Genomic DNA, 12,517 nt, shown 5'->3' with positions numbered 1-12,517 from the left:
ATGTTGATCCAGGAACATGTCTTACTTGGCAAAATCACTGACAAATATGATGCCTGCTCTGTCCAAACGATACCATTGGATTAACTGCTCGTCGATAAAAATATTTGCGCACATCTGTCTCTTCAGAGCCATCACAAGCCCCTACTCTGGCAACTCCTAACCACTTGAGAGACCTCTGGAGCTGTCTTAACTGGGAGAGTAAGACTGATTCTTAGCTTTAAGAAATTTGATAACTTTTATACTTAAGTTTGAAAGTAGGAGTAAACTTCATGAATTCTCAGCACTTCAGACTAAAATGGCACTTTGAGAAGCTTGATAAACTGGTTTCACAGACAGGACTTAGACTAAGCCAGGAGTTCAATTAGGACATTGAAGTTTTCAAAACATGTCTTAGAAAAAACATTACTGGTGTACGTCTTGAGACAAAACAAAGTCACTGATATATTTTATGATCAGTCAGTGCAAGTTACATTTTAGTCTGAGACTAGGCTGATTGAACATACACATGTTGAACTATCAAAGCTGATGTTTACAACGAGTTTGTGAATCTGGAAGAGAGTTCCCTATAATGGGGTGCTCAACCCTGTTCCTGGAGATCTACCTTCCTGCGGAGTTCAACTCCAACCCTGATCAAACACACCCAAACCAACTAAATAGGATCTGAAGGAGCAGTTGATAATTACAGACAGTGTGTGTTTGATCAGGGTTGGACCTAAACTCTACATGAAGGTAGATCTCCGGGAACTGGGTTGGGCACCCCTGATCTAGAAGGTCTGTTTTAAGGGCAGATTACTCTGAATTCACTCATATATTAACATGAATGAGGCCAAGACTCTTTAAGGTTTATCTTTCCATAAGAGAACATATAACTGCCATCCAGCTCATCAATCTTTTATTACAACTGTGTCTTCCTTGAGTTGATAACACAATAAGTGGCTCTGCAAGTTAATGGCGTCTCACAAACCTTTCATATTGGTTAAATGACAAACTTCCTCCAATTTATACAATTATGTATGCAGCAATCATGGTTCATCTGCCATATTCAAATCCAGACTGACAACATATGTTTACCTAATCACTGAAATCAACTAACACCACCGAGTTCATTATAAGTTTATGTCCTTTTATTTGTAACAAAAAGTTAGCGGAAATATAAAGAAGTGAAGGATGCAAATAAAAGAAGTGATGTAGATGTAGCCTGCTTTCAGTGTAAACATCACTTTCACGAGTCTGCAGCAGAACTGACATGAAGCTCATCCTTGAGATGTGAAGTCTGTAAATGATGTTTCAAGCCTGCGTGATATATGTAAGTCTTCTCACACTGAAGACACTTGTAAGGCCTCTCTCCAGTGTGAGATTTCATGTGAGTCTTAAGGGTTCCTTTGTACGGGAAACTCTTTCCACAATGAGGGCAGATGAACGGTTTCTCTCCAGTGTGAATCCTTATGTGCTTCTCTAGGTACGCTTTGTTTGCACAACTCTTTCCACAGTGATCGCACATGAAAGGCTTCTCTCCAACGTGAGTCATTACATGATTCTTAAGGGATGTCCTGTCTTCGAAACTCCTTCTACACTGTTGGCATATAAAACCCCTTTCTCTTGTGTAAATGTCATGGTTAGGGTTTTCGTTAAGTCTGATAATATGATATTGCATGTGGACTTTAAGGTTTTTAGTGTGTGTGAAACTCTTTCCACACTGATCGCATGCGAACGGCTTTTCTCCAGTGTGAGTTCTCATGTGAGTCTTAAGGTTTCCTTTTAGTGAGAAACTCTTCCCACACTGAGAGCAGGTGTATGGACACCGTCCAGAATGAAGAATCATGTGGGTATTAAGGTGTTTTTTCTGTGTGAAACTCTTCCCACACTGAGAGCAGGTGAAAGGTCTCTCTCCGGTGTGAGCACTAATGTGGGCATCAAAGTTCGTTCTATCAGAGAATCCCTTTCCACACTGTTGGCAGGCGAAAGGCTTCACTCCGGTGTGAATTTTCACGTGCCTGTTCAGGGTTTTTTTGTGACTGAAACTTTTCCCACACTGTTGGCAAGTTAAAGGGCTCTTTCCGGTTTGAACTTTAATCTCAGAGTCGCTAAAATGTTCTTCTTCAGGCATGAACTGGTGAAGATTCTCATATTGATATTTGTCTTCCACGTCATTGAGATCTTGACTCTCCTCTTTCAGTGGCATCAGGTCTAGAGCAAAAAGAAAGATATGCAATTTAACCCCAGTTTAAAGACACAAAGCAAAAGACTTCAAAACATTTAGACATGTGAAGCATCAAACACATCCTACAACCACAAAGCTACTGTCACCTGTAATCTCAGAACATTATAGCCAACATTATTATAATCTATGATTAGTTCCAGAGCAAATCGTTTTGGCAAAATTGCATCATGTTCATGTAAATCCAATACTGTATATCAGAGCGCTGCCGGTGTACTTTTGACTGAATTGCCTAGCAACTTTTATGATGGCTGTTTATTAAATGTTATTATTCAATCAATAATATATTATAAATAATAGTAGTTATTAATAGTGTTTAGTATTGAGAAGCGGTGCGTGTTCGTGATGGTGATTTTAGTTACACTGTTCCGCCATTAGAGCGATAAAAGACTTTTTTGTTTTTTAACGAGAAGATTTATACAGACAGTAACTGCGAGAAGTTTAGCGGCCGCCGCCATCTTGAATTTAGTCACGATAAGTCGAGTGACGAGCAGGAAGGAAACCACAACCTGATAAGTTTATAACCTGATAAGTTCCTTCTTGCTCGACACTCGACTTATCGTGACTAAATTCAAGATGGCGGCGGCCGCTAAACGTCTTGCAGTTACTGTCTGTATAAATCTTCTCGTAAATAAACTACCGGTGCTTTTTATGAGTTCTCAATGTCTCGTTTTAAATGTCAGGGCCCTTGGAAGTCTACCAATGAAGTGTGGAGCTACTTTTTGCCTCGTAAATGGCGTAAAACAGTGATTTATTTACATGGCTTCCCCGATGCCCTATTCACCCTCATTGACAACCTGTTGTTAGCGTCGGCTAACTGACCCCAGATTTCGGACTGCAGTGGACAAGACGAGATGAGATATGCAAGGTACGTTCACACTCGGTATCATGATTCAATACACTTTAGCTCAATTAGGGCTGGACGATTTTATCGATTCTGCGATATAAATCGATATTTTTTTCCCAAAGAAAGTATCGATTTTTTAGCCGCGAGTATCGATACATACGTCCCATTCAAATCCCCCGTGTTGTTTACCCCCGTTTGCGTTGCAGGAAGAGCGATTTGGTCAGCCAGCCGCTAGTGTTGCTGTAGAGCAAGTTAACTAACTTTACACAGATTCAGACGTCTACCTATTCCTGTTTACCAAGTCAGAGCGAGGATATTCAGAGAATGGCGGCGAATATAAATCCAGCACCCGCCTGCTTAAAAGCAGATGTATGGGAGCACTTTGGTTTTAAAAAAAAGAAGGAAAGCAACGACTTGGATAAAAGCATTGTGGTTTGTAAGCTATGTGGCACTAACGTTAAATATTCCGGCAATACCACAAATTTACGAGCGCACCTAAAACGTCACCACCTGGACAAGTTTATGCTTACGGAGGACCCAAAGCAGCAGCGGCCGCGTGACCAAAAACAAACTACGTTGGACATCGATGGCGGTTGTTCCCACAAGTTTCCATCTGCTTCACCAAGGTCGCAGAAAATTACAGAGTCCATTGCCTACTTTATTTGTCAGGATTTGAGACCGTATTCAGTGGTGGAAAACCCCGGCTTTAGGCGCATGGTGAACGCGATGGAGCCCCGCTATCCTATTCCAACCCGCGAACACCTCACCAAGGTTTGCATTCCCCGGCTGTACGCTCAGACAAGGGCACACGTTAAAGCCTCCCTGGCCAGCGTGGAGAGAGTTGCCCTGACGTGCGACGGCTGGACCTCGCGCACAACTGAAGCATATGTCACCATCACGGCCCACTTTATCAACGAGGAATGGGAGCTCGTTACGTATGTTTTACAAACCAGGGACATGCCCGAGAGCCACACCGGACACAACCTGGCAGAACATCTGAGAAAGGCCATCGCTGAGTGGGGAATCGCAGAAAAGGATCCAGTAATTGTCACTGACAATGCGTCAAATATGACAATCGCAGCTGAGGAGGCAGCATTCACACTTCATGTCAAATGTTATGCTCATACACTAAATCTAGCTGCACAACGTGCCCTCAAAATAACAGCAGTCGCACGCCTGCTGGGAAGGGTGAGACGCATTGTGAGTTTCTTCAGACGGAGCACCACAGCCAACCACATGCTGAAAGAGAAACAGGGGCTTCTACGACTCCCAGAGCACAAGTTGATGACGGATGTAGTTACCAGGTTAGTGTGTGGTTACTTTTGAATAGTTTTTTTTTTTTTATTAATTTATTAATTACATTATTATTTAATTTGTTTAGTCTTTTATGTAAAGCATCTATGCTGTCTATAAATAAAATATAAATAAAGTATATTTCTTTTATTTAACTACAGATGGAATAGTGCGCATGACATGCTGGAAAGATTCCTAGAGCAACAACCAGCCATCTGCGCAACCCTGCTCTCGAGTGAAGTCTGGAAGACCGAGAAAGATCTGTGCACACTGACTGAGTCGGACGTGACAACAGCTGAAGAAGTAGTCAGCGCTTTGAAGCCCATGAAAGAGGCTACACAGTACATGTCCAAGGAGAAGACCCCCACACTGTCAGTCGTCGCACCCCTCCAGGACACACTGAACAACGGACTGAAACCGATCGAAGGTGAATCTGCAGTCATAAAAAAGATGAAGGCTGCCATGGCTGGGGATCTTCAGAAGAGGTACATTGACCTCAAGGCAACTCTCCATGCATGTTCAGCGATGGATCCCAGATTCAAAAGTCTTCCCTTCCTGACTGAAGATGAAAGACAGGAAGTTTATGATGGACTGATTGTAGAGGCTGCAAGACTGAGCATGCAGCCATCAGAGGTATGGTAAGGCAGTGATGGTACTGCTAGTTTAAAAGGCAAATCCTACATAATTTTAAAATAGATAAATATTAAATAGTGTTAAAAGCATAATTAAATACTAAAATGTTTAAAGGCATATTTAATATAGTGATTAAAGATTTATACAAGCTCATGAATTTCATTTTATGTTGACTTAGTCACTTTGGAGTGTGGATGAAGAGGGCACAGCAAATGCTCATACTGATGATGAGGGGATGGCATCTAAAGAAGATGATGAAGACACTGTGGATGAAGGAGAGCAATTCATGGAAGGAGTGAGCAGTCAAGGTCAGTAGTATTACCCATTGTTATCCAGTGAAGCGCATGGTGTTGTCTGAACTTCTGTGTATCAATTATGGAATGTGCTTAACTATAAAGTAATGTTTTTTGTTTTGTTTTTATTGTTTATTTATTTGAAGGTCAGCGTCCTCCACCCAGGAATCCAAGGCCGTCTTGTCCACTGGCTGCCCTTCTTGGTGAACGATACGGTGGTGGTGCAGCACGAACCAAGAAAAATACCCAAGAGGACGAGGCCAAGGAGCAGATGACCCGCTACAAGGAGGCAGATCTCCTGGAAGTGAAAGAAGATCCACTGGTCTGGTGGAAGGAGCACCAGTGTCAGTATCCACTCTTGTCACAACTAGCTAAAAGGTACCTCTGTATCCCTGGCACTAGTGTTTCCTCTGAGAGGGTCTTTTCCACCGCCGGAGATATCATCACTGCTCAGAGAAGTGCACTTCTCCCAGAGCATGTGGATCAAATTATTTTCCTGAACAAAAATCTGAAGACAATGTAGATCACTTGGTCTGCAGTTATGTGGAGAGGAGAGTTTGTTTAGTGTTCACTTAAGGCCTTAAGCTACTTTGCTAAGATGGGTACATTTTTTTTCAACTTGAATTATTGTCTGGCTGCCATGGTTTATTTTTTTTTGCTGGCTAGACTGGCTACCTCATATACGTGTAGGCTTACAGGCCTTAAAATACTGTAAGTTTTAAGTTAAATGTTCTTAGTGACTTGAATTATTTGATGTTTTGGAGAAGCCATGGTACTACTATGTTTACTTACATGGCAGCTAGACTGGCTACCTCATGTTCATTGTCAAGCTAAAACGAACAGAACAGAACAGGCCACTTGCACTTTAACTCTCCATTGTTAATTGCAAATTGCAATGTTGCACTTTATTTACTTTTCAAAGGCTTGTAAGCTACAATTTGCACTGTTTCAATAAATGGAACATTTTTCTCAACACATCTTTGATTAATTTTGTCCAGCATTTATTTTGCAAGCTGTCTGATGTTTTTTGAGTATATTTCAATTAATTCAATCCAAGTAAATGAAACACTCACAAGATGTCACAAATCACTCTGTCTCTTTTAAATCTATCAGAAAATGATGTAAGAGTAGCGAATTATATAGAATCGTATCGAATTATATCGAATCGTATCGTTGGCTAAATGTCGTGATAAATATCGTATCGTGAGATTAGTGTATCGCTACAGCCCTAAGCTCAATATCACACCGGACTTCTCCTTTAAGGCCCGTGCAGGGCTCTAATCCTCGGTAGCAATCTTTGTTAGGATCGGTGAGCTTTTTGTGTTTTTTGTTTCTGCATTATAAAACGAGCAAACATCCCAAATAGCACACATACGTCTGCAAGATGTCTGTTAAAGATCTCTTCATCTGGAAAGCATCTGCTGTGTACAAACGTCTGGCAGATGTCTGTAAGATGTCAGTTTTACATCCATTCTAATTCACAAACATCTTAAAGACATCTAATAGACGTCTATTTGACATCTGATAGGAAACGTCCAATAGACATATTGCAAATGAGCAAACTATGTCTTGCAGATGTAAATGCTAGGGGTGGGAGAAAAAAACGATTCTCCGATGCATCGCGATTCTCTCTTCAACGATTCTGAATCGATTCCTAATATTTCAGAATCGATTCTGAGCTTGATTCTGAATTGCCTATATAAAATGTCTATAATTTTTTTAAATAATAATAAACAGGAAAAAGAGGAAATATTAAAATATGATTTTGTCTCTGATTTTATTGGTTTCTAAATAATCTAAAGATGTCTTGTAATCAAACTATGTCTTGGAGATGTAAATGCAGACGTCAAATAGATGTCTCCGAGATATTCAACTCCGTTTTTGTCTTTATTAATGAAAGAATTTTCTTAACTCTCGATTTTCTTCATGCACCCATCCTCGCCAGGTTCAGCTGAACATCAATCCAGATCTACGGAGATACGGAGAGTTGCGAATGCGCTGTATGTCAGCGATGGAGATGGGAGGATGGGAGTGAAACTTTTTGAGGACGGCCCTGAATACGTCTTTGAATGACTCGAATTACAATTGACCAATGATGTTTGGATATAAATCATTTCATTCCAGCTCTTAGGGGAAGAAAACTTGACACTGACTACTCTGCACCGGATGCGTACTCGCACTTGAACCTAAAATAATCATTCATACAATTCAAAAAGGTTGAAGCGAATTAGATAGGTGTTCACAGTGGGCTGTGAAAATATCTCCCTGTCTATTGTATTAATGTAAATTATGTGATAAATTATGCATTTTTTGAACCACCAAGCATTACAACATGCTCAAGTACACCCCCTTTAGGCTTTAAGTTTAAAAGTTTAACTCAAGAGAGCTGGTTAATTACGAACAAATCTGTCATTTATGTCTAAAATATAACAATAATAATAATAATAATATCATCTCAACTCAGTGGCGTACCGCACATCTTAGAGGCCCCCCCGCAAAAAGTATAGTCTTTGTGAAGGATAATGTTGTGGATATTTTAGCCTATAGTTGTGTTTATAATGTTTATAAGCATTTTGATTTAAGCTACCGGTATTTTAGCCTATATTAGCTATTTCTGAATGTAATAATTAAATGCGACGTATTTTTTTTTTCTCTCAAAATGCAATTTCACACAAGTAGCGTGTTTTAACTATATAGCAAACATTTTAAATATCTTGAAAAAATACTTTAATGTCTTTAAAGCGTTTAAAGTTTTTTCTTTAGTTTAAAACATTTGGCTAAAATCTAGAAAAGATGACGCTGTATTGGCTATGACTAAGCGCAAGGTAGGAGACTCTCTTTATTTTTTTATTTTTGAGTAGCCTAAAGAAAACGCTGAACGGTGATACAGAGAACGCACGAACAGAAATGGTAAAATACCGATTCTGCTGAGAATAAACCTTTTTTTTTTTTTCGTTTTAAGCCCTGCTTAAAGCATACAGAGCCCCGCACGTGACATGCAGGAAGAAAAACAAATCGTCCGCATGAATTCGTATTTTCTCATGTTAGTAAATTGTGCATGACGTTACTAAATCGTGACCAGAATTTAGTTAAATCAAATCAACAAACAAATTATTATATCGTGCACTCAATTTACTTAATACAAGGGAACTATGCGTAAGTTGTGCATTTGATTTAGTAAAGCGAGGGAGCGAAATATACTATTGTGCGCACGCTTTAAATTTTTCCCCTGGGGCTCCGTAAGCCGCTTTAACCGTAAACATATCCTCTTTGAGTACGACGCGTTTGTCTTAGAAGTATAATGTTAATGACAAGTAAAATGTGAGAAATTTTTTTTTCTCAGGTTGTTATTAGCTATAGAACATTAAACTCGCTCCACTGCACTACCTTTGCGGTCAGGTCTCGCGTCTTTTGCAGCGTCTCGAAGCACTGCCTTTAACCCTTTAGAAAGTACGATCACACCGGTGTGATTTGTCTTGGCTGGTCCCTGGAGCGTACGATCACACCGGTGTGATTCGAACGTTCGCCGCATCACGTGATCAACTGCTGAATTCAAATCTGTTTTGGCGCCTTTGCTGGCTCTGAGCCAGATCGGACGCGCTGATTGCTTGTCATATTATCACAACTATTCAGTGTTTTCAACCATATAATGCTTATTTTAGGTTTCAGACATTTAAATAGACATAAGTACTAGCAAAACCATACATTTATAGTTTGTAAAATACACACTGATGTCTATGGAAGCGGCAATAATGATCCTACAAATATATTCTGACAACATATTTTATTGATATCATATACAGATTATGTAGGTAACTATAAAGTTCACTCTCTTTTTCTCCCAGCTCACCAGAGACTTACTTTAATGTCTTTCGGGAGGAGAGGATGCATTTGCGTGTGTTAAATCCCACAGCTCGGATTCAGCGCGAACAAACATGGCGGCGCCCATCACCCGGTATAGATTAACTAACGCGGTCATAATAAAAGTATTTGGACTTTTAAATACATTTACTTGCACATATTTTGAAATCGGAATATCAGATATTTCAAAATATAGCGAGCATGCTTGTGAGTATTAATAATAAAAAAGGGAAAACGAAATAAAAGTGATCCATGTGTCTTACAGTGCTGTTGTGGCTGCGGCGTGTCACATGACATGTCGCCATGGAAACAGTAATGCCAAACTGAATTTCAAATACTGAATATTGTTAGCTTCCATGTGCATAATGGAAAAGCAAAAGGTGATAAAAACAGCATTTGTCAGATTTCTTTTTGATCCTATCCCTGGTGAAAAAAACAGATAAAACCAGCCTAGGCTGGTTGGCTGGTTTAAGCTGGTCATAGCTGGTCGCCAGGCTGGTTTTAGAGGGGTTTTGGCCATTTTTCCAGCCTGGCCAGGCAGGTCTTAGCTGGTCAGGCTGGAAAACCACCAGCTAAAACCATCCTGACCAGCTTAAACCAGCTACTTCCAGCTTAAACCAGCTAATACCAGCCAACCAGCCTAGGCTGGTTTTAGCTGTTTTTTTCCTTTAAAAGTTAATATTTTTAATCATTTTGAAGTAAAAGAAGTAACATTTTGTTCAGTGTTAAGCAAAATAATTGTTTTAAGCTACTTCTGTGTTGTTGTTTTTTTCTAATTTAATGTGATGTGTCATTAATTTCAACATTTTAACAAAGATCACATGAGTGAGAATGAACACCAACCTGCTTGTTCCTCAGAGTCTTCTTGTTTCAGACTGAATACTTCTTCAATCCTTATGTCTTCACTTTCCTCTTTAATTAACGCCATCTTTATAACTCAGATGTCAGCTGCTTCAGCAGGAGTTTACTGTGTGGGACATTTAAGATGAGAATAAACAACAGAAAGACAATATGCATGCCTCAATCGACTCCCTAGTCAGTCAAAGTGAAAGTAATGGCCTTAAATGGACTGATTAGACAAAATCACAATAAAAAAACACAGCTAAATAATAAACTATCACACTAAAGTGTATATTTATGAATTTATGATTTATATTTGTAGGTCACATTTATTATATTACATTTGTATTAATGCACTCGTTAAATACAGGTTTGTTATAGTTATCATCCTTGTATGTTTTGGTTTTCGTTGTATTTACAAAGTGTGGACGAGCGTGTGTCGTGAGCGCGCACTGATTCAAGCGCTTCGAGTCACTGAATCGTTTCATTCATAAAGCTCCGTTTCTCCACCACTAGTAGTTTTTCATTCATTCGTGTTTACTATAACTGATTCACGATAAAGGAAGCCAAATGAGACTCGCCCAGATGTTTGGATGCGCTTTAAATCACACAAATTAGCGCTCATAAATGTTAGATGCAGCACTGCAATAGTACATTAAACCATAATTAATTTCCCATTGCTTATTATATGAACTATCAAATTACTCCAACGGGTTGTAGCGGTTTAAACGTTTTAAATGGCTAAAAACACAAACCTGTCTTCATCCGAATCACAGCGTGGCGCAGCCTTATGAAGTCATAAGGACAAAACAAAAGTCCTAACTAGTGCATATTTTACAGAAGACATAGAAACAACAAAATATATATGATATTCAGAGTTTTATGTGTGCAAAATGTTTTTTAAATACAAACGTTGACCAATGTGGTTGTGAAAATAACAACCAATGAAAGACCCAGCTAACAATAGTTCATGTAAGATTCTGTCTAAAAGCCAAGAGTCATGAGTGCAGAAACCATTGCTACCAGAGGTCAGGGATTTCTATTATTTCTAAGCCTTAAGAAAAATAGTCTGATGCATTTTTAGACAGAGCCATAGAAAACTAGTAGTTTACAGCAGGTTTGGGAAAAAAATAAAACCTTTATTTAAGCAACAGACACATACAAAAACAAACATTTATTAATAAGTATGTTATTGTTTATTGTGTATAGAATTACTTGCATGAAACAAAGATTATCTTCTATCAAGCTTATTCTTATATTTCAATATACATTGAAAATTTAATGTTTGAATCCCCTCTTGTGGTGAACTGTGTGAATTACACTGAAAATAACAGATGAAATCTGAAAGACATTCCAAATACATCACCTTGTGATTCCCAAATAAAGAAAACTTATAGAAATGAATACTTTTATTGAGCAGGGATGCTTTAAATTGATCAAAAGTGACATTTATAGTGTTACAAAAGATTTCTATTTCAGATAAATGCTGTTCTTCTGAGCTTTCTATTCGTCGAAGAAACCTGGAAAAAAAAAATCTACTCAGCTGTTTTCAACATAATAAATGGTTTGGGTTTTTTTTTTTTTTTTGAGCAGCAAATCACAGGAATAAATTTCATTTCAATAGAAATATAGAAAACTGTTGCAGATAGAACACTTAGAACAAAATGTTCATTTTTGTTGTACTTTGGATCAAATAAATGCAGGCTTGGTGAGCAGAAATGACTTCCTTTAAGAAAAAATTAAACATCTTACTGTTCAAAAGCTTTTGACTGGTAGTGTTTAACAAAAGATATCTTCCAGCTATCATAAAGTGTGAGCCGTTGAATGATCAGTTCTTGATTTGCATCGGCTACACAGAGATTCCTTGCTCTTGGTGATTATTCACAGAAGATGGCGTGGACCTTCAGACCTTGTTCATCGAAACAATTTGATTTGAATGTGTCCAGCTCCTCCAGATACTCAGAGATGAACAAAAAATCATCCCTTGCTTCATCCAATTCTCCTGGTAGTCTTTGATGGCATTCTGTTGATTTTTACTGTCCATCTGGAGAAAGGCAGGCCCTTTCACCACCCCACAGAATAACTCACGGAGAATAAATAATTGCACATTGATTCTGCATTTATTTTACGCCATAAGACTGCATTATCTACAGTATGTCAGTCGGGTATATTGCTAATTTTATTAACTCTTTAATATGCTAATTAATTACATCACTCGATACAGGGAGATAATTACTTAATAAAGAGTTGGGAGCAGGGCCAAGCCTCTACCAATCACCTCACTTCCTGAATCCTTCATATATCAGGCTGCCTTATACCATGCTGTTCATCTCTTTCTCTCGGAAAAATCCCGGGTCCATGCAATTGCATGGAAATGCAAAAAATCCAGAAAATCACATGCAGACATTTAATATTAATTTAAGTGACAGATATATTGAAATGTGTGAGAAAATCGGACCTTGCCAGCCTGTTATGACATTCCCAAAAAACGCAGAAGGACGGTCTTTCCTGAGGAGATGGTACACAGATCAC

General features: G+C 38.8%; 1 protein-coding gene across 1 annotated transcript; it reads right to left on the bottom strand.

Moving 5' to 3' along the window:
- Nucleotides 1–912: 912 nt before the first annotated feature.
- On the bottom strand, nucleotides 913–10,138 carry LOC141339062 (uncharacterized). Its single transcript, XM_073844690.1, has 2 exons — nucleotides 9,989–10,138; nucleotides 913–2,187 (listed from the first exon to the last, which is right to left on the bottom strand). Exons 1-2 carry the CDS (start codon nucleotides 10,071–10,073, stop codon nucleotides 1,223–1,225), a joined length of 1,050 nt encoding a protein of 349 aa, XP_073700791.1. The 5' UTR covers nucleotides 10,074–10,138; the 3' UTR covers nucleotides 913–1,222.
- Between the last annotated feature and the right edge of the window lie 2,379 nt (nucleotides 10,139–12,517).

This window comes from Garra rufa, chromosome 1 (genome assembly GCF_049309525.1).
Source record: "Garra rufa chromosome 1, GarRuf1.0, whole genome shotgun sequence".
Taxonomy (NCBI): domain Eukaryota; kingdom Metazoa; phylum Chordata; class Actinopteri; order Cypriniformes; family Cyprinidae; genus Garra; species Garra rufa.
This window is presented reverse-complemented; position numbering and strand designations above follow the sequence as displayed.

Bases quoted from the DNA above. Each gene is read 5' to 3' on its own strand.
- LOC141339062 (XM_073844690.1), bottom strand. From the start codon at position 10,073: ATGGCGTTAATTAAAGAGGAAAGTGAAGACATAAGGATTGAAGAAGTA. The intron at 2,188-9,988 runs GTTGGTGTTCAT...TTTTTGCTCTAG, and splicing joins AGACTCTGAGGAACAAGCAG to ACCTGATGCCACTGAAAGAG.